The sequence below is a fragment of the Megalops cyprinoides genome, chromosome 2 (assembly GCF_013368585.1).
Source record: "Megalops cyprinoides isolate fMegCyp1 chromosome 2, fMegCyp1.pri, whole genome shotgun sequence".
Taxonomy (NCBI): domain Eukaryota; kingdom Metazoa; phylum Chordata; class Actinopteri; order Elopiformes; family Megalopidae; genus Megalops; species Megalops cyprinoides.
Window position 1 is genome coordinate 14,968,570 of NC_050584.1, and position 25,886 is coordinate 14,994,455.

The following is a 25,886-nucleotide window of genomic DNA, read 5'->3' on the forward strand; positions in this document are numbered from 1 at the left end:
ATGACCACTAGAGGGTACACTCCAGTTGCATGAATGTGTACTTGTGTACCATATCTTTATAACTTTTAAAACAATGGTTTGTTTTTCTGTTGTTATAGCCCTGTGTTATAATATGGAATCTAGGAGTATTACTTTGTATTATATTCAGTTGTACATGTAGAATTTAAATCTTACTGGCACTATATCTTAAATACTGTGTCTGATGCACCCCCCCCCCCCCCCCCCCCCCAACACACAAAAAAATGTTGAGCAACACTCGTTACATTAACAACTACCTAAATAAGAGATTGAAATAACTGTCAAACATGCATTATTGCATTAATGATCAGATTTCTGTCATTCTTACTCTCACAGTTCTTGCTCCCATGTCTGGCTCACTATCTTGCCCTGACATACAAAAATGTTAATCAGTAAAAAAAACAGAAACCCTACCAACAAATCTATATTTGATTAACTTAACTATTACTGGTACTATGTCTCACCAGCTCTGTGTAAAGGGAAGTACTGACTGGCACCACTGGTTACATTGTGTTGTTTTTAGGGATCTGGAAATCTATTCCCCTGCTCATGAATGTATATGTTTTCCAGAATGTAAACATCTTGTACATGTGATAATGATACCATAAATAAGCCTTTATTGTCCTTTTGTATGGAAAATTCTTTTTGTTGTCCTTCCTGGTCCCTGGAGCCTGAGGGGATAAAGCTAACATTTCCCAATATTAGTTGCCAAAGTTCAATTCTATTTGTATTGAACTTTGGCAGCTTATACTGCATCTTCATCCAGAAGGCATCTGCCCAAATCAGTGTGCCAACCGTTGTGTGTCAAAAGCAGTGTTATGAGCTTTGTCCGTCTGCCCCTTTCACACAGCCTCTGGAGCTCCCTGCACTGGGCCCCTTCCAGTCTGTATTCCAGAATACAGATTTTGCTGGGTACACTCAGTCGTGCCAGGCCAAAAAGAGAAAGTGGGAAAGAGATATATCTGACAGATGTAAAAAAAAAAATAATAATAAAAATTAGGTAGTTTCCTCAGCCAGTTGGTACTTTTTGTGCACTCTGACTGAAACAAGGACAATTGTTTATGACAGCATCAAGGTGCTTAAATATGGTCACCCTTTTCACCTGATGTGCTAATATACCTGTGGTGTTTTCCAATGATTCTACTTTCTTTTTTTTTCTTATAAATATATTTTATTCATGTTGGAAAGCATTGTTCACAGTAATTATACACTGTCTTCACTTGCATTTCAAAGAGGCTCTCACCATTGGACAGGTTATGAGGTCATGACTCTGTGATTATGTGAGCCTCTCAGGCCGTAGCTGTTAATAGTGAATAATATCACTGTCCACCAGGGGGTGTCTTAGAACCTGTCTTGGAGAGTTGAAAAAGAGTCACTGGCCTTGACCAACAGCCTTCTTAAGGTGAAAATCTATCACCCAAAAGGTAATAGTGGAGTCAGTGCATTTGCATAATGATAGAGACCTATGCTGTGAGAGAGCCTGGTTGAAAAGCATGCTCCACATACATGGAATGCTAGTTCTTCATTCACTTAGATCTTTAAAGTAGGGGATCTCTATGACTGGTACAGTAGGTCCCCACTGTTGTTTATGCTGTGTTCTCAACCCTTCTATGACCTAAAATGTTTGCCATCAAAATGACAGTATAGAATTATTATTCATAAACTGCATCATCTTCTGTGCTCTTTGCACCATTAGTCTTAGTGTGTATCCAGTGACAACTATCAAGCCTTACCAAGCCTGTTTAAGATGTCCTGAGTCTGATTCTTCACTTTGATCAGTATTTGTCAATAGTATTCTCTTAAGCGTTCTGCTGTATGTTTTTAACCTGACCCTCACTTTCCAACCTGAAACATATAATAGATAGGAATACAACAATACAACTTATTTCAATGAACAGAAATGGAATGAAAAACTCAAACACAGTGTACAGATAATTGTTTTCTAAACAGACGTCTTATACAGTGTTAATTGTTTCTTGGGCCTATGAAATGGAGTAACTAGCACAGACTGTAATACTCAGTGTTGCCACAAGGGTGAGGCATTGAACCATGGGAGAGCAAAAGAACTTCCTGTGTGCTATGTCTGAAAAAATTTAACCGTATCATAAAAGTTAACCATTTACAGAGTTGGCACACTGATAAAGCCATATTAAAAAAAAAACATTAAGGGATATACAGTTCAATGATAATATTTCCTTTATTTATTTCATTAAAACACAAAGTGGCAGCACCAGTACAGCACACACTCCACACTTGGTACATGATTGATGTGTGGTTTATTATTTTAAAACTATACAAAAATGTAAATTAATAAATTGGGAAGCTGCATATAACTCTGACTGGATTTGTACATGTATACATGCATGCATGCATGTGTATGCGCACACAGACACACACACACACACACACACACACACACACAATACACACAAAAGAAAGGTTATGTACTCATGTGCTCCATTCTCATACAAAGATGGTACATTTCAAGATGCCAATATTAATGGTTCCTTTTTGGCTACTTATATATATTATAACAGTTTCAATGTAAGCATCAGGCATGTTCTGGAATTCCCATCTATAAAGCTAACAAAGACTCTTGTGGACAGTATGATATGAGCACAGAATGTAATGAGAAGACCAATTTTTAACTTCTTTTATACAATTAGATGTGGTATGTATTCTGCCTAAAATAAGGTGGAATTGTCTGACAGCAATACAAATTACCATACACAGCGACACAAAAAGAACACAAAATTCTGAAGGATTTTTGTTACAAACAAAAATTTCTATGTTACAAATGCTGAAAGTCTGAAAAAAACTGGCAGTTTAGAGAGTAACACAGTACACAAACATCATCTTAAAGCGGTTTCTGTTAAACTTTACAGCCAGTGTCAACAAGATGGTTTCCTGAAAGCAATTTCCTAAAAATGTATTTCAGTCTGAAACACTTGGCAGTTGGTTGATCTACCCACTCTCAGCACTGACGCTGCACAAATAATATATATCAAAGAACAACTGGAAATGGAACACAACCTCTTCTACGTCCACAGACATAGCTTTAGAAGCTGAACTTAAGGACAGTGTTAGGGTATTCTCTGCGGACCGTCGTATTTCTGTCTCTAAAAAGCAGTCTCTGTTGGCTTTTCCTTCCCGCAACAGCACTCCTTAAAATCCTGCTCTCTCAGCAGAAACTCCATTAGAGCCTAAAACTCTGGAGACCTGCTGGTCAACAGCAGCGATTAGAACTCAACCTCCACATTGATGTTTCCCGTATCAACAATTATATGATGATACAAAACACCACTTCCACTGCACATCTGATCCTGCAAAACAAGGTCATGTCCCTCAGCCATTCCTAAAGATGCAGGTGCAGCCCAGTGCAGCAGGCGTGGAGGCCTACACAGGCAATGCAAGCGCCTTCTTGTGCCAATAAGAAGAAAGGGGTATAGCCCCACAGGAGCTTATTTTACTGGCTGGTTTTCTGTCCTCCATACTACGAAACTGGGGCCTCGTGTGTCCAGCAGTTCTTAGAAGGTGGTGAGCAGTGGCCACCTTGGCCACAAGGGGTCAGCCTTATCCATTAACTTCCTTCCTCTTTTCCCTCCTGGGGCTTGGGAGGAGGGTCTGTGGAAGGGCCTTGGCTTTTTTCAGCATCATCACCTTCACCTGGGAGGAAACAGGAACATGGCCATAGGGGGGTTTAATTCGGCACCTGACAGCAGAGGGGTTTTTTTTTGTCTCTGTGGTTTCACTGACAGGACATGGATCTCTGGTCGGACCAAAGGAAGGGTGCCCACTTTTGAGAAAACTGCAGAAATGGAAGTTAGACAGCTAGAGGGTGTCTGCTCTAGAGATGATTGGGGAGCCGCATTTGAATGCCACTGGCACTAGCCTCCCTGACAGTAGGACACATCAGCTGTGTAATCCAGTTTCCTTGCATGATCAGTTCCTTGAAATATCAGCCTTCCTATGGCAACACACCATAGATTTTTCTCGATCGATCAGTTACCGATATTAGGACACCTAGTTGCTCCCCAGATAAAACAAACATTCCAGAAAAGGTGAAACCACAGTGAAATGTTCTAATGGATATAAAGTTCATGGCATAAGGTGTAAAAAAGCATGAATGATGTGTTTACCATTGTAACATGATCAGAGTGAAGTCATTCCATTCTTTGTACCACAGCCACAATAGACTACTTCCTTGTGCGTGTTTCAAACTCACTTGACTTGTTGATATCGAGTTCAGACAGCTTCTGGGTTAAGTCGGAGTGCTCCGTATCGCCTGGCGTTCCACGGATATCGTGCAGTGCATTCCTTCGCCCAGTTCTTCCTGATGCAATGAAGTCTTCATACGATGATTCAACATCAGTCATCGCTGATTCATTTAAACATAGCAGTGCCTGAAAGAATATAAAGATTGTGGTTAGAGGAATGGGTAGGTATATGGCCTTACCACTCTAATACATGGATCCTGTTGTATACAAAACACAAGTCCTTTTACATCACCTAGGAATTTGCATCAGATTCAAGGAGAGAGGCAAGTTTTGATCATTGAGAGAAAAGCACTGGCAACATCAACTGTCGTTACTCTGAGTCACCAGCAGATGGAGACATCCCCTGCTTTAGACAGAAAGGTCACTGCCAGGGCAACCAGCTCCCTGGAAATAAAGCTACAGGCCGGGTCTGAGTCACTCAATCATTCTAGCACAAGCAGGCCTGCTCACTATATCAGTTCTATGCCCTAGCCTTCACAGATGCCAGAAGGGTATTTACCATGGGCATGCAAACAGGGCTCCAAATGGTCCACTTTCCATCTCACTCAAAGAGCATTAAACAGGTTTTTTTATCCTTCACAACTGAGAAGAAGGTCACCTTTATTTCTGACTCACTGAGACAATGACACTGAGACAAGTTTCCTTAGGAGACATACGATCAAGGACAGCTTCATCTAACAGGGTGGGGGCTGGGGGGGGGGGGGGGGGGGGGGCATATGTCAACCATCTGGGAGGTTTAGAACAGTATCCCTCCTAGATTGTGTTAAAATCCCCTCAAGAGTACAGAATAATCCGTGCAGAAATAAACCAATAAATGCAGAACTATTGGAAAAGCTTTTAAACTGGACTCCATTTTCCAGTATTAATTGTCATTAAAAAACAAAACAATATCATCCTCTGCAAAATGGAACCTGCATATCCAGTTTCTGCTACATATAAGCCTATAAAACATCTTATCCTCTTTTCATCAGGTGAGTCAGCAAAGAGCATTAGCATGTAATAAATCCACAAATGTTTCAGGCAGCAACAGGACTATAATATGCCTGTGAGAGAGACACATAACATAAGCAAGAGGTGAAAACAGACACACAATGTAATGGATTACAAATACCATAATTTTGTTTATAAAATACAAACTACATATTGACAAAAACACATATTTTGCAGAATTTTATGGTAGGTGTGGTGAGGACTTATACTGAAGTTCAATCAAAGGTTTGGACACAACTTTTATTCTCTATTTTTTACATGTAATATATAATTACATTATAAATATAAAAGTATATATATATAGTTAGGGTTTTCGTAATAAATAAGGTTTTGCTCTTTTGTAAACAGTGAACAGTGAACTGAACCAAATACATGGTTCACTCTTGATGAAGGTCCCCAAGATTAGGTTAGCCAAACATAAACTTGCTGAGTTAACTACCTTATGATTTGCTCATAACATGCAATAAACCCTAAATATTAGGCAGGATTAATCTATTTCTTCAAAACAGTTTTTACTCAGGATCTGCTTTCTGTGAACCCCATATATTAAACTGTCAATACACTGCAGATTCTACAATTGTCCCTCAGCACAGGATGACAGTAGGGGGCCATTATATTACATTACATTACATTACAGCCACCCTCTGGCCCCAGTTATGGTGGCTGTTTTGTCTCACTTAAAGATTTTGTCATTTAAAAGATTCTAGCATGCACTGTTAAAGGGCACCAGAATCACCTCCAATTTCATGTGTGCAGAAATAAAACATTAAAGTAGGCTAGGGAATAGTCCCACCAAATCACCCTGAAGATAAGGAGACACAGATGCCATGGAGACCAGAACCAAAGCCAGCTTTGGTGAGTTTTTGTAAAATAGCATTCTTCTCCATATTTCTGGAACCCCAGGTCTACTGGACACTCAAACATAAAATCCAGTGTGTAAAACTCCATGTGAGGTTAATGTCATCTTCCAATATTTAATGAGCTTCACAAGTTCAACATCACATTTATGAGCTTTGTGTAATGTAAACAGACATCACAGGTGTACTGTAGCATGAAGCTGGTTACATATCACAATGCCAGTTCCAGTTCCACAAAATACACTGGGGAAAAAGACACTTATTACAAAAGAGCCATTGACCTGGAAACTCCAACCCATCTTTCAGGTCAAAGGTACAGGTTCATCATCTGACATTATGCATTAAATATTGTAATTGACATCACAGCTAGAAAAGCTATGGCACTAGTAGACTTCATTCTTAAAAATAAACTGCAAATGAATCAAGTTAATATTACATTGCTCAAACCCCTCTGCATGATAGTTTTAAAATACTGATTAACTAATAATGCCATACTAATATTATCACTGTGAATCAAAGTTGGTGGAACAATGCTGCAAAACACACACACACACACACTAAATTAACACTAATCGACTAGCTGGTCATAACTGAAAATATCTACACATCTACCCAAATCAAAACACTGAACAACTGACTATGCTCACCTTTGATTTTTTTATGTCAAGACATCTCCAGTCTTGTAAGTTGTCTGAACAACCACAAGCTACCAAGATGCTGTTGCTAATGATATTGCTTGGTTAACATAGTATTATTCTGCTGACTTCATAACTGGCTGTGTTTAATCAGTCCTAGTCTTGCGATGTGAAGTAAGAGAGTGAGAAGTTCAACAGAACCAGATGCAGTTTGCATTTAACTTCAAGTGATTCAACTTTGCATTCAACTTCCAACTCTACGAAAAGTGTTTCATATGTACATTTAAGCACTTAGCCTTTTGTTTTAGTATTGTATGTGTCTTGTGTCTCTTTTAATTACAAAGAGCACACTCAAAATAGTGTCTTGTCATGTTCAATGGTGGAAATGGGTTTCTTACTACCTCTTACCTGCTAATTTTCACTACCTTTGCAGTTTTGTATATGCTGTTTAATTATTTGACTCTCTAACTTGCACGAAATGTTCAAGCAAATGTGAGAAATAATGTTTTGTGTGGCAGTGACACTGGATAATTTTAAATCATACCACACTCAAACATAGTATATGGAAAAGTTAATATTAGGCCTGTTACAATGTGCACCATTTAATTAAATTATAATTAAATTCCACAAATATGGAAATTGCCAGTGATGTTGCTTTAAACATGACAAGTTGAGCCTCAGCATGAAAACCCCTTAACATTTGAGTAGTTACTGTAATAGTATGTCATTCATATTGGAAAAAGTATAAAAAGAATGGCTATAGGCTTATTAGCTGTAGTCCAATCTCAAAAGAGTTGTATAACATTTGATGAGTTTAAAACATGTATTTAATATAGTAAAGCGTTCATCCAGCTTGGAGACTTATTTCATCCATTACAGAAACAAAAAAATTAACATTGACAGTGAAAAATATCAGAACGAGCATCGCGTCACACAGCCTGCAAAATCTCAAAGGGGCTGGGTCAACAAGCATGATACACAGCCAGGCAAGCCACACCAGACAAAGCGCACACGCCAAACAGCCCTGCAGTAATCATTCCGCTACGCGAAGCAACAGGAAGCGAAAACGCAAAAGAAATGACGGTATCTTCAACTTACGGGTAATCAGCGTTTAATCAGATATCTGCCGGAGGATTTTGGATAAGCTGAAATATTTACACCATGTGTCAGAGCAGCCATTTCCCAGGGTGCAAAGCTGCAGTGCTATTTTTGGTTGATGCCATCACTATGCCTCAGTCACTCTCAGCTGTCGCTCTCAACATGCTGCCCTTCAACTGGAAAACAGTCAAACAACAGAGTTCATCTGCGCAAAAAGTGGGATGCATTCAGGAAAGCCCATGTCCACATGCTCATCATTTCTGCAATGTGGCTACTATCATATTTCGGAAATAAGCGGGGGGGGGGGCACAGGGCAAACTGCTTTCCACATGCAGCATGCTAACAGACATGAGGTCTGGTAATGGTTAAACATGTGTCCCCTGTTTTACACTGTAAACATTAGAACTTAAGAAAGTATTTAATAAAAGCCTATCCTTTGACGCTTCCTTCTATACTGAAATGAATCTTACTGACTGCGTGTTTCAGGGATGAACTCCTTCCCTTTCTCTCAGAGCCAAGAGATTAAGGAAGCAGCGTGGGGACAGGGACATGTTTTCCTCTTTTCTGCTATGAGATCCTAATGTTTATCAGAGTATTTACTGCTAGTGAGCACTAGATATGTACTTCTCCTGCAGACAATACAAATACTCCCTGAAACATTTACCTCTACCACCTGTGGGTGGACCAGAGGTCACCTTGTTTTAGCCTGTTTCACTGGCTGTAAAGCCAGTAACTATGGACAAACCTATGGACACTTAGAAAAATGTATACCCTACAACAACAGCAATTTTGCTGAGTCATATTAAAATGGTTTTCTTTTGTCTATATGTAACATTTTTCTTGCTCAGGATAATAACAAATATAAGACTTTAAAATTATGGATAAAGATCATTACATATGTCTGTCCTCCTACCTTTGTGATATTTCTATACATGTAAATTGCATTTCCTGTAAATTAAAGGAAACTGTACTGAGTATTTGTCTGTTTTGTACACATTAAATTCTTCCTTGTGAATTAAGATATAAGTGCCCTTAATGATACAGACTACCTAAAGGAGTTCTGTCCCAGTAAACAGTATTTATGAGGTATCACAGCCACAAAACAAGTATAGAGGTATAGAAGTACCGGGCACTTACTACATATTTTAACGGGCCAGAAAAAATAAGCCTGTATGAATGTAATTGTATGTAGGTCCTTTACAGTACTGCAAACTTTGTACCAGTATCAAGCTGCGAGGGCTTTCACTTCACCCTCCCGATTGGAAATGTGAACTGACACCAGCACATTCAGTGTAAATCCCATACACTCTATTCTATAATTAATCTAAGTCTTAAATAATTAAACTAGAGCATGGCTCACATGTTCACAATGTTCTTCACTCTCCTACTATAACTACATTACTCATGTCACTTGACTGCCAAAGACCACACATTAGTTCTACATTCCTAATCCTATTCTTATATCCTAGTGATGTCCTCTGTTTCATCGGTTAATACCTGATAACACTGCAAATTGAGTGTATTTGTTGCAACCATGACTTATCCACCACGATAGACAAAAGTACTTTAGACTTCATAGTTTAATCTTTAGTTGCAACTAGGGGACTAAGGACCGATTTTCCCCACATGAATATTTGAGGTATTTTTTAATGAGGTATCATAACTCCTTACCTCAGTAGAACAAGCTAGCACACAAGGAAAACATTTCTGACAATGCATTCATCTAACTGTATCTACAACATTGATCCAATCTGTCCTGATGCTGACACAATTTTGTGAATAATAAGTTCTTATCTGAAAATAATTATATTTACAATAATATTGGAAAAACCTGGGCTATCATTAGATAATAATCCTTTTCAGGTATTCCATTCCATTAAGGGGTGGATCTTATCTGAGAAGTTTCACATAGCAAAACAGAAAAGCTACATACAGTCACACATATGTAGAATGACAAAGGCTTCACAGCTGAAGTAACAGCACAGTATGATGCAAATTCCCACAATCCTCTGCACTGAGGTCCATGTCCAAAAGTTCAATATGGAGAATACAGAGGGTGCGTGGGAGAGTCTGGTCTGGTGGAGTGCCCACAGGCAGTAATGACAGCCAGCCACTCTGAGTTGTCAATATACCCATGATACACGTGCCACAGCAGGTCACAGTTACATAAAGCAGGCCAGACATACATTATGATGACAGTCACAGCATCAGTCAATTTGCCCAAAATAACCTTCAATTGACTGTATCTTCCTCAGTCATGTAACATGCGAAACATTCTTAGCCATGAATCATTTAGAATCGGCAGTGGAATTAAACTCTTCGGAACTCGGCTGAATAAATTCTCGGCTTTAATAAAAAATGTCAACTGTTTCTTTATGTCATTTTGGAAAGTAGGCTATCTCTTATAATACCATATGAGGCACGGGGGTGCAGACTTACAAACAGACATTGCGTTACCCAAAGAAGAACCTCTTTTACTGCCTGTTTAACAGTGCAGGTATATTTATTCAAATCACGAACAGCACCCAGACGCTCCACCACTGCTTCCTACACAACCCCTGTAAACTACATGCGCACGTACAATCATATGCCTGCCTGTGGTATTTCTTTTATTACTGCGCAAACAGTTTACTTTGCATCATTCTTTCAGATATGCCGTATCACATATCCTTTGTCACAGCTAGTATCCTGCTAGTATCCTGCCCCTCTGTCTTTGTTTAGCGAGCGAAAATATGGCTAGTACGGCACTTGTTAGTTAGCCTATACTTAGTTGTAAATGAAACAATTAGTTAGCTGCGTTAATTTTTTTTAGAAGTTCTACAAAAATCTTAACAGAGATCAATGTGTTACATTTTTGTTTTCTTTTTTGGAATTCCGGACACATCCCATCTGCAAATCCATGTACAAAACATAAGAAAAAAAACATTGGTAATTGTTCACGCCATCCACGTCTGCAGGCCGTACAAATATTGCCGGCTAGCAAGCTACATGTATTGTGAATTATTTAGTAACAGTTGCTACCACCGATTTAGCCTGTACATAAGATGTACTATTTTGACTGTTGGTTTAACGTCATGATATATTAGCTAGCTGTTCATGTTTGAATTACATACGATTGCTGTTTTCCAACCATGAGCAAAAATTCTTTTGTCAACGAATTATTAAACCAGAAATACGAAATCACAGGCATGCAACATGGTTGTAGCTGCCCTACACGTTCCGGAATAAATGTACATTGATGGTTAACGGCACGCATATTTCTAACGAATCCTACCTGTTTAAGCTGTAAATTCTCCCATACACACATGCACAACCCGCGGCATAAAACAGATTTTTTGTATGTCGCGTTCGTGCGACAGGATTCTGTTCTTCACCATCATGCAACATGACGTCTCATCCAAACAAATACTTCTACCTACTTCGGAGTCCTTCATTTTGGCTAGCTGAGTAGCTAGCTACATGCCACTGTGCTTTTTGTCAGTAGCTTAATTATTACTTCATAAAAAGCCAAGTAATAATATACACACTCTCTCTCTCGAAACTCGGTCCCTTTTCTTGGCTAGAACTGTGGTATCATTCACTCCAAGCTACCTAACTAAATGATGTCATGAGGGATTCCAGTTGTTCTCTTTTTTTCCCACGGTGGGGCTGGGAGGCGGGGTGGATTATTTGACACACACGTAGCTAATAGAACGCAACACATAATGTTATTTGCATTTCTTACCAATGTTAAAACTGAATCTCATGTTAGGATTATTTAAGGAAAAGCCGTTTAGTCTGCGCGCTTAAAAGCAGGCCCACTATAGCTCCATATAGCTATACTTCAAAAAGTATGCCTTGTACAACCCAGCTCTTTTGCGCGGTTCTGTTCATGTTCTGCTTCATTCTTTTCCCCTTCTCCTTCTTTATTACAATATATTTAATTATAGCAGCATAAGTTCCGTTTTTAAATTTGATTGTGCTGCAATGGGTGTACAGTATATTATGCAGTCAACTCTGAAGTTAGAATTTTAGAACTCTGACATATCACTGGAATAATAATTAACCAATACAGTGCATGTTATATAAATTAATAATGCATTAATTTGTACAAATATTATGAATTGTATTCCACCCTGTTTTCATTCATCTGCTGTACCAGAGTTAATTTCTCCCTCTGATTGTTGTTGTTATCATTATTTATTATTATGAAGGATATTTTTAATTACTACACATTGACTGATTTGCCTGTTACCACAAAGTATAAAACTAATATTTTAAAGTGGCTCTTTTATCACTTGCTCTTTGACTCTTTTTTAGGTGATCAAAACAGTGCCACCACTGAAGTAAAATATTTGCACATAAGCTACCAGAGTTAGCCTAGTACTAACTTGATCGTAATCAAAGTAACTATCTTGGACACATAATTTATTTTTCCAAAAATCCAGTTGAAATGCTGACACCATTGGCCTAAAACAACACCAGTAGTTCCTGAAACAGTGTAAAACACATATTTACAGTGATGTAACATGGGGGGGGGGGGGGGGGGGGGGGGGGTCTACTTTTTTGCTACATAGTTGATCTTTCTCTTTAAGGTAAAAAGATAACACATGGCACATTGCTGGCATCTGCTGCTCAAAGAGTGTATTGACAGCTATGACATATTGCAGCTAAGAGTAGTGATGTGGAATATAAAGAGTCCAGAAGTCTATGCACAATTTCAGTTAGTCATATTGGCAAACAAGTTTAAGCAAATGTATGCATACTTTTCTTTGCATATTTCATGACAGACAAATTATCTGATGTATAGAGTGGGACAAGTAGTGCTACAATTGCATAGCAAGGGAGATCCTCCTCAAAATCTCCAATGGCAGACAATGGTACAGCAACTGTATCAGTATTTGCAAACAAAGGTTCCACATTACTGCCTGTTCTTTATGGATAATAAGCAGCATTTAAGAGAGAGAAAAGAATTTTAAAGCAGTTTTTGTTAAATTCCAAAGTATACAGATAAGCTGGGAAATTACTGAGTCTGTTGAAAAGCAATATCTCCGGTGGGATATTGTGACCTCATCATAAGATCTATGAAGGCTGTGTCTGTGATGCTTTAGGAGTTGAAGGAGGCAACAACATTCAATTGGCTAAAATGACCCAATGTCACAATAGGCTAAAGAGCAGCCTGCATTCACCTCATGAACAGCATGCTACGAATGCTTCCTCTGTGCTGCACTGCTGCATATCAAATAAACTAATAGAATATACACATATTTGATGTGGTTCTGAGCACAGCAAAATGTGATTTAGATATATGTCTACATTACTACAGTCCAGTATAATGGTACATGAAAAAAAATAAAAGAGAATGTCTTATGGACACCTCAGGTTAGCATCATCACTCTGGCCAACAGGTTGCCATGGCAACCTGACATTCTACACTGGGCTCAGTGCTGTTCTTCAGTGCAGCTAGCATTTTAGAATGGGTTGTAGACATGCATAGTCAGACTCACATGCTTCAATAGTGATGTTATATCTTGGGATGTTAAAGAAGCCACAGCAAGGAGGAGTTTCGACAACCACAGTTCCTCTTGTACTCTTGTCTAGGAAAACACATTACATTACATTTCTTATGTGTGCTAAAGGCAAACTCTTAGTATTTGCCTTTCTTACAGCATAAACTGGGAGCCAAGTGTCTAAGAGGCTTTTCAATGTTTACTTGACTGCCAAATGAACACATGGGGGAGGTATTTATATTATTACATATTTGGAAAATAAGAGCAAACTGTGTGGTCAAAGATGTGTGATTGCCAGTCCAGGGATATACACCCAACCATTTAGCCACCTATCTTGATAACTATCAACAGCCCAGTCCCCAAAATATTATGATTAGCAAAGAACATGAGCTCACTAACCATTTAAATAGTATCATGCAGCAGACACCTACAGTGATAGATAAATCATTGTCATCACATAACCTTAGACTGTATTACAAAAAGGGCAGCTAAACTGAAACAAGAAATGAGGATTAAGCCTAAACAGATAAAATCCACTTGCACTGACTGTTTTTGTCGTTGTTGTTACAAAGAAGAAGACAAAGTTGTCTTATCACGATAAGTGTCATTAGCAGGGCTCGCTCTGGTGCTCTTGAATGAACAGATGTGTACCCTACAGCCTACTGCCCACGCGCATGCCAACTCTGTTGTCATCAAATCTTGGGCACACACTGAAGCTATTGTCCGCCTTGGCATCCTAGACAGGCTGCAGACATGGTAAAATGCAATGTGGAGTCTTTCCCTGAGATAGTGGCCTGGTTGTGGACGGGTAGCAGCTGGGGTACAGATTTTTTATTTACTTATGAAAGGCCTCTTTTAAAGAAGGCATACTTCCTCAGTAAAAGGCAGTTTTTTTTTCGTTCTCCCAGTTACGCTATTATTAATATGGAGATAAAGCAATGTGGTACATTGCTATTTATACGCCAGTACTTTGCAGTCAAATTGTTGGTTTCATGATCGAGAAGCTAGCTAAACAATTCCCCAGACTAAAAACAGAAAGAAGCACCGTTAATCAAAACGGCCATTGTAAAACTTTCTGTTCCTATTTTTTTTTTTTTGGTCGAGAAGCACACGTGTGTTGAAAAGAAAGCCGCCCACCACGCCCCGTCTGCTGTTAAAAAAACACGCAACACAAAATTTGGTCTCCATAGCATGAGGAGCGAATAGCCAATCGAAATTGTGGATGTTGAGTTGTGGAGCGGTAGAGGCGCAGTTGCTACAGCAGCATCAGTCGTAGACAAGACAGAAAGATGGAGGACCTTGAAGGTATGGAATTGTGGCTATTTATTTGGTCATCGTTGTGAGCCAGCGTTTTTATGTTAATTTATAATTAAAATGTTCATTTTTATCCGACATGGACCCAACAACAAACCCATGATCAGGATTTAGCTGGTTACCTAGCCACCCTGCAGAAAGGAGAGTGACGCCCTGTTTTCATTGCTAGCCCGGCTAACGTTAATAGCCCCACCTATTGTCATGTGTTGTGAAATCGTAAACAAAAATATGGCTTTGGTGGTAAGGAGGAAAACTGAGTATCATTTGGAGGATAAAACAACCTCCTATCGTGCTCGTGCGTATTTTTTTTTTTTCATTTTTAGTCAACCTAAGCCAGCTAGTTGGCTAACGTAGCTAGCTCGCTAAAATGCCATTGATAACTGATATCAATAAGTGTCGTTTAATGTAATTCACGACCATTAACCATATTGTATTGCCTAGGAAACGCTACGTAGACTGGAACTACCTAGGCAGCAAAAACATTAACGTAGCAGTTAGCTAAGTAGTTTAGAGGCTATATGATCTTTTAAGAATTGTAAGAAGATTTGGCCAAAACGTTGGCATGTTGCCAGTGAGTGTTTTGAGCCTGCCTTTTATCGATTTTTTCCATGGAGGTAACAGTTATTGTTACACGGAATTTCATAAAATAGGATCATACAGGATGTATTGTTATCAATGGAATGGAACACTCCACCACCTCCCTTTCTTCCGTATGTTTCAGAGGTCAAATACAGATTCTAGCTTATTATTTTTAATTTGACCTTAATTGTTTTACTTCCACTGTTTGGAAGACGCCCACATTAGGCCAGAGTGAAGACTGTAAACCCACCACCTACCACCTAAACTTTGCTTCTAAGAAAAACGTGTTTGACATTAAGTGGGCAAGATTTCATGCAATGTCAAATGAAGTTGACATTCACATTTGCTACCATTTCTTGCAGCTATGGAATCCCCTCCTCCCAGTGAGAATCTAATACCTTGCAAAATATGTGGGAGAAGTTTTTTCTCCAGTGTACTTGTAAGTATAATCATAAATGGTTTGGCATAAGATAACAGTGTTTGTAGTGCAACGCTACTCACTACTTTATGTATTGCAAAGTAAAGAAATACATTAGTAATATACAATCATGATGCAGGATAATCAATTCTTATGATCTTTACAGGATATTGTAATCGAGAATAAACTCTCAGTGGTGTTTTTTTATATATTTTTTTTTCCAAAGTAGCCAAGGCAATTATCTAATAGAAATGTAACACCTATCAGTCATTTCAGCATGACAGCCTGGCACGGAAAAAGGAACTGCTTTGTTTGGACACATTCAGTTATTTAATTCCTTAGCAACGAGATAGCTTATTTGCTCTCAGTGACATGTCAGTGCTGTGCTTTCCTGGTGCAGTTGTTTGACGAATCTCAACTTGTTCTTGTAGAAGAAGCATGTACCAATTTGCCAAAAGACTGCTGCTAAAAAAAGGAAGGTGTTTGACTCCAGCAGGCAAAGGGCAGAAGGAACGGACATTCCCACTGTGAAGCCTTTAAAACCAAAGGTAAAAAAAAAACAAGTATGCTCAATGTGGAGTATTCTCTTGAAAATAATCATGCTGATGATGAGAAGCATTGTGATTTTGCGTTTGTCTTAAGTTGAGCATTGCGATTTTGCATTTGCCTTATGTTAGTGAGCCACAGTGTTTTCATGCAATGTGTGACTCCTTTCCAACTTTTTCCCCCAAGTGACATTTTGTACACTCAAATCGCCTCTAATTATATTTCAGTTACACAGTACAGCCAGAACTTCTAAGTCTGATACAGTAAGTTGAATCATCTTTTATTTATTGATGTCCTGTAATGGTGGAAACACTGATTTAAAACACATGTGTTGTGTGAGTAACTGTAAATATAGCCTCTGTGCTTTGTGTACTTGTTGCTTTGCTTGTGTTAGAATCTTTAACCATAGCATTCTGTCCCTATAACGCTGTTACTGTCATTAATAATCAGGAGCTTAATACTGATTAAGTATTAGAGACCATTTTACAATGGTTTATAAGAGAGAAATATGTCACAGGCTCATAATTTAAGTGCTGTTCTACCAAATAGAAGCCTGAGTTTTGAAGGCATCTAATGTTACACTTTGAGAAAATAAATCCAGGGAACATATTTGGCTGAATGTACTAAGCATTTATAAAAGCTATGAATGGTATTTTTGTTTTCCTATTCACTGGCAGTTTTTTCTCAAATGCTGTTTTGCCAAGGGGTCATAATTGCCCCACTTCACATATGATCATCCCATTTTTTCTGAATATTAATAATATGTAATGGATATTCAATAAATGTGACAGTTTCCTACTAACCTACAGTATTTCAGTTTAGTGTTAGCAAGATTTGATTCCCAGATAAGGTATAACTCCATGTAGGAACATCAGTTATTTCATACAGTGACTTAGAATTGGTATTTCACAGTATGGAAGAAGGGCCAGACATTGAAAGCACAACACGACGACTATTCAGGACACTGTCAAAAGGGATTAATGTTATCTTTGTTCCTGCACTGAAATATAACTAAACCTGGGCAGGCATCAGAGGAGGATGATCCTGTAGTTCAAGGACAGGACAGGCCCTGTGAACAGAGCAATTACCAAACCAAAAATGAGATATCTATCTGCATCATATCTGAGTCATATCTAAGTGCTGGATGTTGGTTTCAGTGGCTAGCAAGCTAAAGAAGAGAGAGGAAAATCTGTTGGATAGCTGTACATTTCTCATGAATCGAGTAACTCCTCGTTGTGCACTATTATGGTGGCAACATTATGCATGGAGATGTCCCAGCTGACATGCTCTGATGGTGTTAAAGCCAGGTAAAACTACATAGCAAGTAATAAAACAAATAATAAAAATGAAAATATATTCAGTTTAAAACTGTCTTCAACCCATGCACAGTTGCTTTGACTGTCAATTATGAATATATAAAATATGTCTTATCTACACATCAGAATGATTGTTCAAAAAATCAGGAATGCTGCCAGTGGATGGTTAAATAAACATACAATTGTAAGAGTTATTTTGTTTTTCCCATCCAGCTGAACTGTTACTCTGGGGTTCATTTTTTTCTTTCTAATCTTAAAATTGTCCCAGTTCCAGTTCTGCTTATTAATAGGGATGAATTTGTTTGTTCAATGAATTTACATACAAAGTGCATTTAAGAAAAATGTAAACTTTATTATGTAATAAAGTACAAATCTGATGCAGTTGAAGAAAATATTCTAAATTTCAGATATTTCAAAAATGTTACCTGATAGCTCCTTTAGTGCATTGTTTGAAAGATCAGCTAAATGAAATGAACTCCCTGTGTATTAATGGTTTCATTTAACGGCAGGCTTTCAAGCAACAGACCTGCAGTCTGAATTAGATGACAAGCATCTCAGTGTAGTCAGCAGGACCTGCTGCTGCAGTGAACCTGGTTTTAAGCCTTTGTTCAAGGCTTCTGGCACTAGAGGTTTCCTCATGCCACCAGGAAACCGAGCAAACTCTCACTACTTAGGGAAAACACTTCAGTGGTGAACACTCCTGGCATCAGCCGCTGACAGAAAGCCAGGTCACCACTGTGCAGCAGGTGACAAAAGCGGTCAGGTCCACTAATTCAATCTCAGAGATGTCCAGCACCTCTGGGCCTCCTCCTTCAAATACTGCTGCTGACTGTACAGCTCTCTCTAAAGCTGTCCCCTGGTTAGCTGCTGTCACAGCTACAACTAGGCCTTCCATAATACTTTGCCATTATACCTCCAAACTTCAGCGACTCCAGACTGATGAATTTTGTGTCACTCTTACACTTATCTGTTACCAAGGTCAGGGGTAGCACTACAGCCATGTTGGACAATGCTATCATTTATGCGTCTTTCTTCCCTTAAAAAAAAAAAAGATTTGGTTTTCTCATCGGGTTGTATTGGCGCAGCAAAACATTTGAATGTACAAAACTAATGTGGCTGTTAGCCCATTTAAAAGTTTTAAAATGGGACATTGAAAAGTGCTAGCATAAACAGCTGTGTGCAGTTTGTCTGTTTATGGGAACAAAATGGCATCCTATTCAGCAGTTACTCATACCCATACCCTGCTTAATACTTGGACTCTTCTATGGAACTACTGGCACCCATCTCTAAGAAACAGGAAACAGCGGAGTGACATCATCATAGCAGAACAGTGAATAACACAGACTAAGTAAAACAGTAATACTTAAGCCTCTGAAGAAATAGGGAACCTTTGTAGCGATCCTGCAGGCAGTGTTCAGATTAATATGTACGGAAAGCGAACATGTTGATGAATACAAACTAACCAGCCTACCAGGTTATTTTAGCCTTAAAGTGGAGTATCTGATGTTATCTAGTAGGTGCCTTGCTACATAACATTGGTCAGCAGGAAAAACTTATTTCAATTTATTATTTGCACCTTAAATAGAAGCAAAGAACCAGTGCATTTTGTAAGATGATGAACATTAAGTGTTTGGTTGAATATTCTCATCGACTGCACAACTAAGGGGAAATCTGGGAAAGCCTGGAGGGTGACACTCTGCAGAACCTTGATCAAAATTTTATAATTATTATTCTTCAGGAAGCATGAAACACAAACATGGGTATAAATGAAGAGAGGAACATTTAATGGAATTCCATATTGTGGCAGCAGGATTCCATGTTTGAACACAAAAATCTTATGTTTTAAATATAAATAAATAAAAAAAAAACATTTTTCATAGACTTTAGAAATTGTGAATTTGGGTTTGTTCTGAATAGTGGCATGGCATGAGGGTTGCAGATAGTCGGCCTCATCATGTACTGACCACCGGTGCTGCTAACTATGCCCTTAGCTATGCTAATGTAGATGACATATTGGGCTCTCTTGCTCTGTTGCACTGTGACGTTTTCCAGGAAAACTTCCAGTTTTTATTAGACATGTATGTGAAGAGATTATGATTCTTTAAGATGCTTATTCTTTTTTTTTTTTTTTTTTTTTTTACAGTTCAAGTGACCAGTTAATGTGTAGAAGGGAGAGCTTTATACCTAGAAGCTACAATGTGTTATAATATGTTGAATTTGCTTGATAATTGTTTTATCTGTTGTATGTAAATTGCTGTATAATAAACAACAATGGCAATAACAGTAGAAACATAACCAACTCACAAATCGGAATTGGTGAATAAATGTATTCCCTTTATTCAGATTAATGTCTCACTGTGTAGATTATGAGTGAATTATGCTAAAATTAACTGTTAGTATGGTCTGTCTCATAATATAGACTAATCATCCCACCTCTCTTCATGTCCCAAACAGATGTAGTGAACTGTTTGTACAACTGCCCTTTTTGTTTTGAAAAGGTAATATTTGAAGCTCTTGTATTCAGCAATACTTTTTGGCCTTAGAATTATCGCTTTTCGTGTAGCCATACAAATGTAGGCAACCTAGATTATTCAAAAGTAGAGACCTATGTTTTGCTGCTTTTTGATAGTGCTTTTACTTGCCCATGTGCTTGGTTACAGAAACACAATTTTTGTGTATTATGGAGTTTTTGTCCCCCTCAAAAATGTTACTTTGAGACAAGATTGAAATTTACATCTGCATTCAGTAATAATAGTGTGTGTGTATGTGTGAGTTTACACAACATTGCGATCAGTTAAGAATAACAGCACTGATCAGGCTTGCATGCTACTAGGGGATATGCTCCTGATCAGAACATACCCCTGGCTTAGCCCACTAAAGGTCAAATGCTGAGCATGTGATTGTAGTGTCACAGCAAGGAGAAACAAGAAAGAAGCCTTGCAGGGGTTCCATTCTCGGCTGTCAGCATCTAGAAGATAACCAGCCACTGGTTTGAGGTTAGACGTGATGCAATGCTGGGTTTATAAAGGAAGGACACAAATGGCTATATACTAATACGCATGAACCATTGAGTTACTTGTGTCAGTTGTTATCAGTCTCAAAGTAAAGTTCCAGTACCGTGTCTGTGTTTATGTAACAGCCCTGCAGTGTAACCACTCCTTAGCTCCTTTCACCTCTTTTTATGAAGTCACACAATAGCACCCAGGACTAGATTTACTGAAGGGTTGAGTGTGCATTGTGCAGTTAACTGAAATGTGCGTAAGATTTACTTGTTAGTTACCACACATGCATGTTTTCAGGGATGGCATCACTGTGCCCATTTCCTGTTGATACATACATGTGTGATACAGACGTAGGGTCTATGTATAGCTGTATTTTAGATAGAAGAAGTGAACACTGGAGACACGTTGCATGTCTCCTTTAGGGGATCAGTCTGTTCAACCTGACATTACCCAAAATATAAAATATTGACTTGATTTCAGTGTAAGTGAAGTTTGGTTTACGCGTCAACTTTTTGTAGATGATAGACGGTTATTTGATGGTAATGGCAAATATTTTACTTGCATTTGTGGTAGCTGGAGCTTCTTCAGATTTGCTTCATATAACCCCTTAGAATAAGTGCAACTCAACGAATTAAGTCCTGATACCCTGGAGTCAAAGAAGTTATGCCATAAATTGTGACCAAGAATGGAATGTCTTTACCTTCACCTGTTCTGTTGGGTGTTAAATTATTAGTTTTGCAATATTTCTGCTGTTAAATCTGTGCACATGCTTTAACACATTCTAAAACAGCTATTTCCTCAGGTGGCACTTGACTAGACTTGACTATCGACCTGCATTACATTTTTCCCTTCTGTGTACCCCTGAGTATCATGCCATCTTTTTTAACTCCAGTCAACATTAAATTTAATTTTGTAAATTAAAATTTAGTGTATGATTTCATTTCAGGCTTCACATATATTTTGTATTTCCGACATGATGTGATATGTGCTTTTAACCACCCTTTAAACATACGAATTTCAGCACGTGTCCTCACGACAGGGGCCAGATAGAATGCTGTCCACTGCATTCAGGAGTATGAAGGTAGTAGGTGTACTACTAACTACAACAATAGTGCATTTCTTTAGAGTGAGTGTGTAATTACCTGCTGAACACAACTTGTTTTGTGAATTGGGCATTGACTTCATGCTGACTGCTCATGCACTTATGCACTTAGCAGTTTTAGCACTGCAGATAGTATCTTAGTGAATCTGGCCTTTACTGCTTCAATTTGTTTATCTAAAGGAGAAAATTCCTAATATGGTGCAACTATAAAAATTAAGTCGCCGGTCGCCAGCTGAAATAACAAAATGGATTTCTGTAGAACTTTGCTGTGATAGGTGAGCATTTCCTTTCAGAAGAGAAACTGTGGGGAAAGTAAACCCCCTTTTTCCGTTCACATGGTTTTGACTCATGGCGCTGCATTTTGTCCCGATATAAATGCTCACCATCTCAATTTGCGATGACTTGTGTTCATTCCGACAGCCTGAACCGCCCAAGAAACAGTCAAACTGGCGTAGAAAGCATGAGGAGTTCATTGCTACGATCCGTGCTGCAAAGGGGCTAACCCAAGTAATGAAAGAGGGGGGTCCTCTGCCTCCTCCCCCACCCCCTTCTTATGACCCAGGTAATGAAAGCAGAACAATTACCAACTGCACATTTTCACTCTTATTTGCTTAGAAGACACCTTGACATTGTTTACATTTTTATCTGTTTATACAGTGGAATATTTACTCTGCTGAAGATGCTAATAGAGAGAATAATGTAATACTATGTCAGATTGTTGTCAGTTTTAAAACCCTGATGGGTGTGCTGTTTGGTTTGATGGTCCAGACTACATCCAGTGCCCTTATTGCCAGAGGCGCTTCAGTGAAAATGCTGCAGACAGGCACATCAAGTTCTGTAAGGAGCAAGCGGCACGCATCTCCAACAAGGGCAAATTTCCTGGAGACGCGAAAGGGAAGCCTCCAGTAAGGTCTCAGGTAGGCCGTGCTCTCAAGCTCGCCGACATCTTTGAGCAGACATGTCATCCTCTTGCTGTGTGGTCCCCTGCGTCCCCTGCGCAGGGTTCGGAAGTGTATAGCCATTTGTGTTAATCTGTTAACAGTACAAGCCTCCACCAGTGAAGAAGGCAGCCTCCTCAGCAGTGTCGACGGTGTCTTCCACCTCCCGCTTGCCCCAGCGCTCCTCTCCTGGACAGACTAGCGGAGGTATGAACAGCAAGAGTGAGACAGATACTGCAGGTCCAAGGGACTGCCACAGCAGCCAGAGTAAATTCTTTGTATCGCTAATATGCGCCTTCTTAGTCAATTGGAAACTTTAGCGTGTTCACGTCAAGAATGTCAAGGAGAGTCAGTGAAAGGTGGGAGTGCAGAAAGCACTCAAAGTTCCAGTACTGTTATCAAGAGCTATTGAGGCATGTAGTTAAATTTATGGCTGATTGCTTGTAGTGCTGTCTGCTATAAAAGAGTCTGACAAAGGAATGAAAAAAAAATTGATTAACACTCTAAAAAGAATTGGCTGGGATAGAAGTAGTATATGATAGAAGCATCTCTGGAGGATGGAGATTTTATGGGCATGTGTGCAGAAATGGATACTGAGGTTTGTGCTCTAAATGTTAGTCTGTTCTTGTGCCTGCCCCCCTCCTGAACTCTGAACACTGCATGCATTTCGGTGCAAAAAATGACACCCAGCTGAGGAATCCTCTGTGTCAGGTCAGTCAGCTAAAATGAAAACCACTGTGTGAAAACTGCTGGAAAAAGAAATTTTGTGTTCTGTCTTCCTCTCTCCCCCCTATCTGAGCAGGCATTCCCACTAGCAGGACCCCTTCAGCCGGGTCAGTGAAGAGCACTTCGTCAGGGTACTCACCATCTCGCACCAATTCTGCTGGCCTAACCAGCCCTCCATCTGGGTAAGGCTCACAATGAGGGTGACATAGTTGTTGAATCCGACGCTAGCCTTAAAGCTGAGGTAAAATTGCCTCCAGAAGCCTAAGCGGGTGGACTTCGCCAGTTTGTTTTCGCTTCTAACTACCTTTTCCATGTACGAACACCGGTAATGATGTTGATACAGCGCTTCCTGTGTTTCAACAGTAGCTGTAATGCTGATGTAACTGCAGCTGATGTTTTTCTTCCCTTCCACCGAAGGCTTGTTAATTCAGGCATGTTTTTATTAGGCAGCACCATGTGGAAATTTCAGAAGATTTAAAATTCTGGCTTTATGCCTTTATGAATAGAAAAAAAAAATAGGTGCAGGGTAAAGTCTATGTTTCAACATTTGAAGTAGGAACTAGTCGTACAGATCGGCAGTGCCCATGGGTAAAGGTAAAGGAGAAGGACTGCCTTTATGCCTTTATGCATTGTGGTTCCCACACAATATTCCTTACTCCCCCATGATATACTATTCAAACTGATGATGTCACATCAGTCCAGAGAGTTAGCACCCTGCTGATCACATCACCACGGGTCAGGTGGTTTATAATAACACATGGTTATTTGAAAGATAAATTTAGCATATTCAGTCAGTTGTAAGTCATATTTATCATATTTATCATATTTTTCCTGCTACCTACTCTTTAGGGCTTCTACTGTCAGTACTAACTCAGTTTTCTATCAATGAGTGCATTAAAACAATCAGTGATTGCACTCAGGGCCAGATTTAGTAAAGTGATTGGTGCGAAGCAAAATAAATAAATAAATATGGGCTCAGTGCAGTCACCATGAAGTTAATTACCAGTTAAGTGCTTTGAATGAACTCTTTAGTGTGAACTGAACTGGAGGAACTGAGTTAGCTCACAGACATGCATCTGAAATCACAAATTAAGTGTAAATATAACTGTTCTACTTTATTTGCCTTGTGTTGTGTGGGCAGATTAAATATGAAATCTGGGACCACAAGCTCTCCAGGATCCTTGAAGAACACATCTGGTGTTGGATTGAACAAAAGGAAAGTCTACAATGCAGATAACTACAATTCTAGGTATTGGAACTAAATCTACTTGCGCTTTTTTTCCCAACTAGTGTCATTTCCATTAAGCTTTTCCTATTGAATCAACACTGATTGATAGCTGGCTCACCACCTAACGCAAGGGGAGTTATGTGAGAAGCATCAGGACGTAGTGTAAATTCAGAAATTTCTATAATGCGCAGTTTTCTCTAGTGGTTGGTTCTGGTAGTGCACATGTTTTGAGCATCGTTCTTTGTCTTCTTGCTCAGATGAGTGGAGGGTCATGATCTAGAAGTAATTATGCTTTTCATGGCATCAATATATCTGATTGCAACTCTCTCTCACTTTAAGGAACCATGCCAAAAGTGAGTGTGAGGTGGATTACCCCTCAGGTCAACAGACCAAGTTTTGTCATGAATGTGGGACCAAGTACCCTGTGGACTGGGCCAAGTTCTGCTGTGAGTGTGGAGTGAGACGGATGTGCATTTAAATGGAAAAGAAAAAGGTGATTCAAAATACAACTGATATGCTGATTTTTTTTTCCCTAGTGTTACAACATCATAAAGCACCCATCTAAATTGTTTGTCCTTCCCAGCAGGATGCCATGTTTTAATATTTCAAAATTGTGTTTCAGAAGTGCAATATGATTGACTACTAATTGAATATGGGGTATATGTTATGATTTTTAGAGCTTTTTCCTTAACGTGTACAGAGCTTCACTAAGATTGACGATTTTCTACAGGACCAGAGTACGCAATTGCTTGATTGTTACCTGAAGTGGATTCCTTGAATGAACTATGGCAATGTGTAGAAATGAGGGGAAAAAAGGCATTGTTGCACTTAACACTAACATACAAGCAGTTTTAAATTAGTAGGAGAATTACTTCTTCTGAGTTGATATGATAATGTTTAATTTAAAAGACTTAAGAGTAAGAGCCTCTGATCAACTACTTTGAGTTTTTTTTTTTTTTTTAATAAATGACACATAGACAACACTTGTGAATAACAAAATCGATAGGACCTTTATTTTTGGTTTAACGGCTCCTTTTTAACTTATTTTTTGTAAAATGTTGTAGAACCCAAAATCATGTACTTTTTGTTTCCAATATCTCATTTTAACTTGAATTGGCATTTGCAATGGATGTTGTTTATATATGCACTGTGTACATTGATGCTTTATTTTGCCTTTTTGTCTTTTTGTTTGTTCCATGTGAGTGTGTAAAATTATAGCCTGAGAATCATTTTCTGAATTCAGAAACGGCTGTAGCAAACATTAACGGAGTAAGTAAGATCCCATATCAAAAAAAAATGCAAACTCAAATACTCTAAAATATCACATACAGTATGTAGAGCAACTAATACAGT

General features: G+C 38.8%; 2 protein-coding genes across 5 annotated transcripts; one reads left to right on the forward strand and one right to left on the reverse strand.

Annotated features, from left to right (window-relative positions):
* Positions 1–2,293: 2,293 nt before the first annotated feature.
* On the reverse strand, positions 2,294–11,487 carry pkia (cAMP-dependent protein kinase inhibitor alpha). 3 transcript variants are annotated; one of them, XM_036522287.1, is made up of 3 exons: positions 11,150–11,487; positions 4,244–4,421; positions 2,294–3,684 (listed from the first exon to the last, which is right to left on the reverse strand). In XM_036522287.1, exons 1-3 carry the CDS (start codon positions 11,180–11,182, stop codon positions 3,599–3,601), a joined length of 297 nt encoding a protein of 98 aa, XP_036378180.1. In that variant the 5' UTR covers positions 11,183–11,487; the 3' UTR covers positions 2,294–3,598. The 3 variants fall into 3 exon arrangements, with proteins under 3 accessions (XP_036378180.1, XP_036378181.1, XP_036378182.1); XM_036522288.1 differs by having other exon boundaries at positions 11,403–11,478; XM_036522289.1 differs by lacking the exon at positions 11,150–11,487 and adding an exon at positions 7,876–8,088.
* Positions 11,488–14,596: 3,109 nt separating this feature from the next.
* On the forward strand, positions 14,597–25,509 carry zc2hc1a (zinc finger, C2HC-type containing 1A). 2 transcript variants are annotated; one of them, XM_036522402.1, is made up of 10 exons: positions 14,597–14,669; positions 15,620–15,696; positions 16,107–16,223; positions 16,449–16,484; positions 22,062–22,203; positions 22,410–22,558; positions 22,684–22,786; positions 23,382–23,487; positions 24,447–24,554; positions 24,873–25,509. In XM_036522402.1, exons 1-10 carry the CDS (start codon positions 14,654–14,656, stop codon positions 25,009–25,011), a joined length of 993 nt encoding a protein of 330 aa, XP_036378295.1. In that variant the 5' UTR covers positions 14,597–14,653; the 3' UTR covers positions 25,012–25,509. The 2 variants fall into 2 exon arrangements, with proteins under 2 accessions (XP_036378295.1, XP_036378296.1); XM_036522403.1 differs by lacking the exon at positions 16,449–16,484.
* Positions 25,510–25,886: the final 377 nt, after the last annotated feature.

Bases quoted from the DNA above. Each gene is read 5' to 3' on its own strand.
- zc2hc1a (XM_036522402.1), top strand. The intron at 22,204-22,409 runs GTAATGAAAGCA...TTGATGGTCCAG, and splicing joins ACCCCCTTCTTATGACCCAG to ACTACATCCAGTGCCCTTAT. The intron at 23,488-24,446 runs GTAAGGCTCACA...TTGTGTGGGCAG, and splicing joins CTAACCAGCCCTCCATCTGG to ATTAAATATGAAATCTGGGA.
- pkia (XM_036522287.1), bottom strand. From the start codon at position 11,182: ATGTGTGTATGGGAGAATTTACAGCTTAAACAG. The intron at 4,422-11,149 runs GTAGGATTCGTT...ATATTCTTTCAG, and splicing joins AGAATTTACAGCTTAAACAG to GCACTGCTATGTTTAAATGA. The intron at 3,685-4,243 runs GTGAGTTTGAAA...GTTTCCTCCCAG, and splicing joins ACTCGATATCAACAAGTCAA to GTGAAGGTGATGATGCTGAA.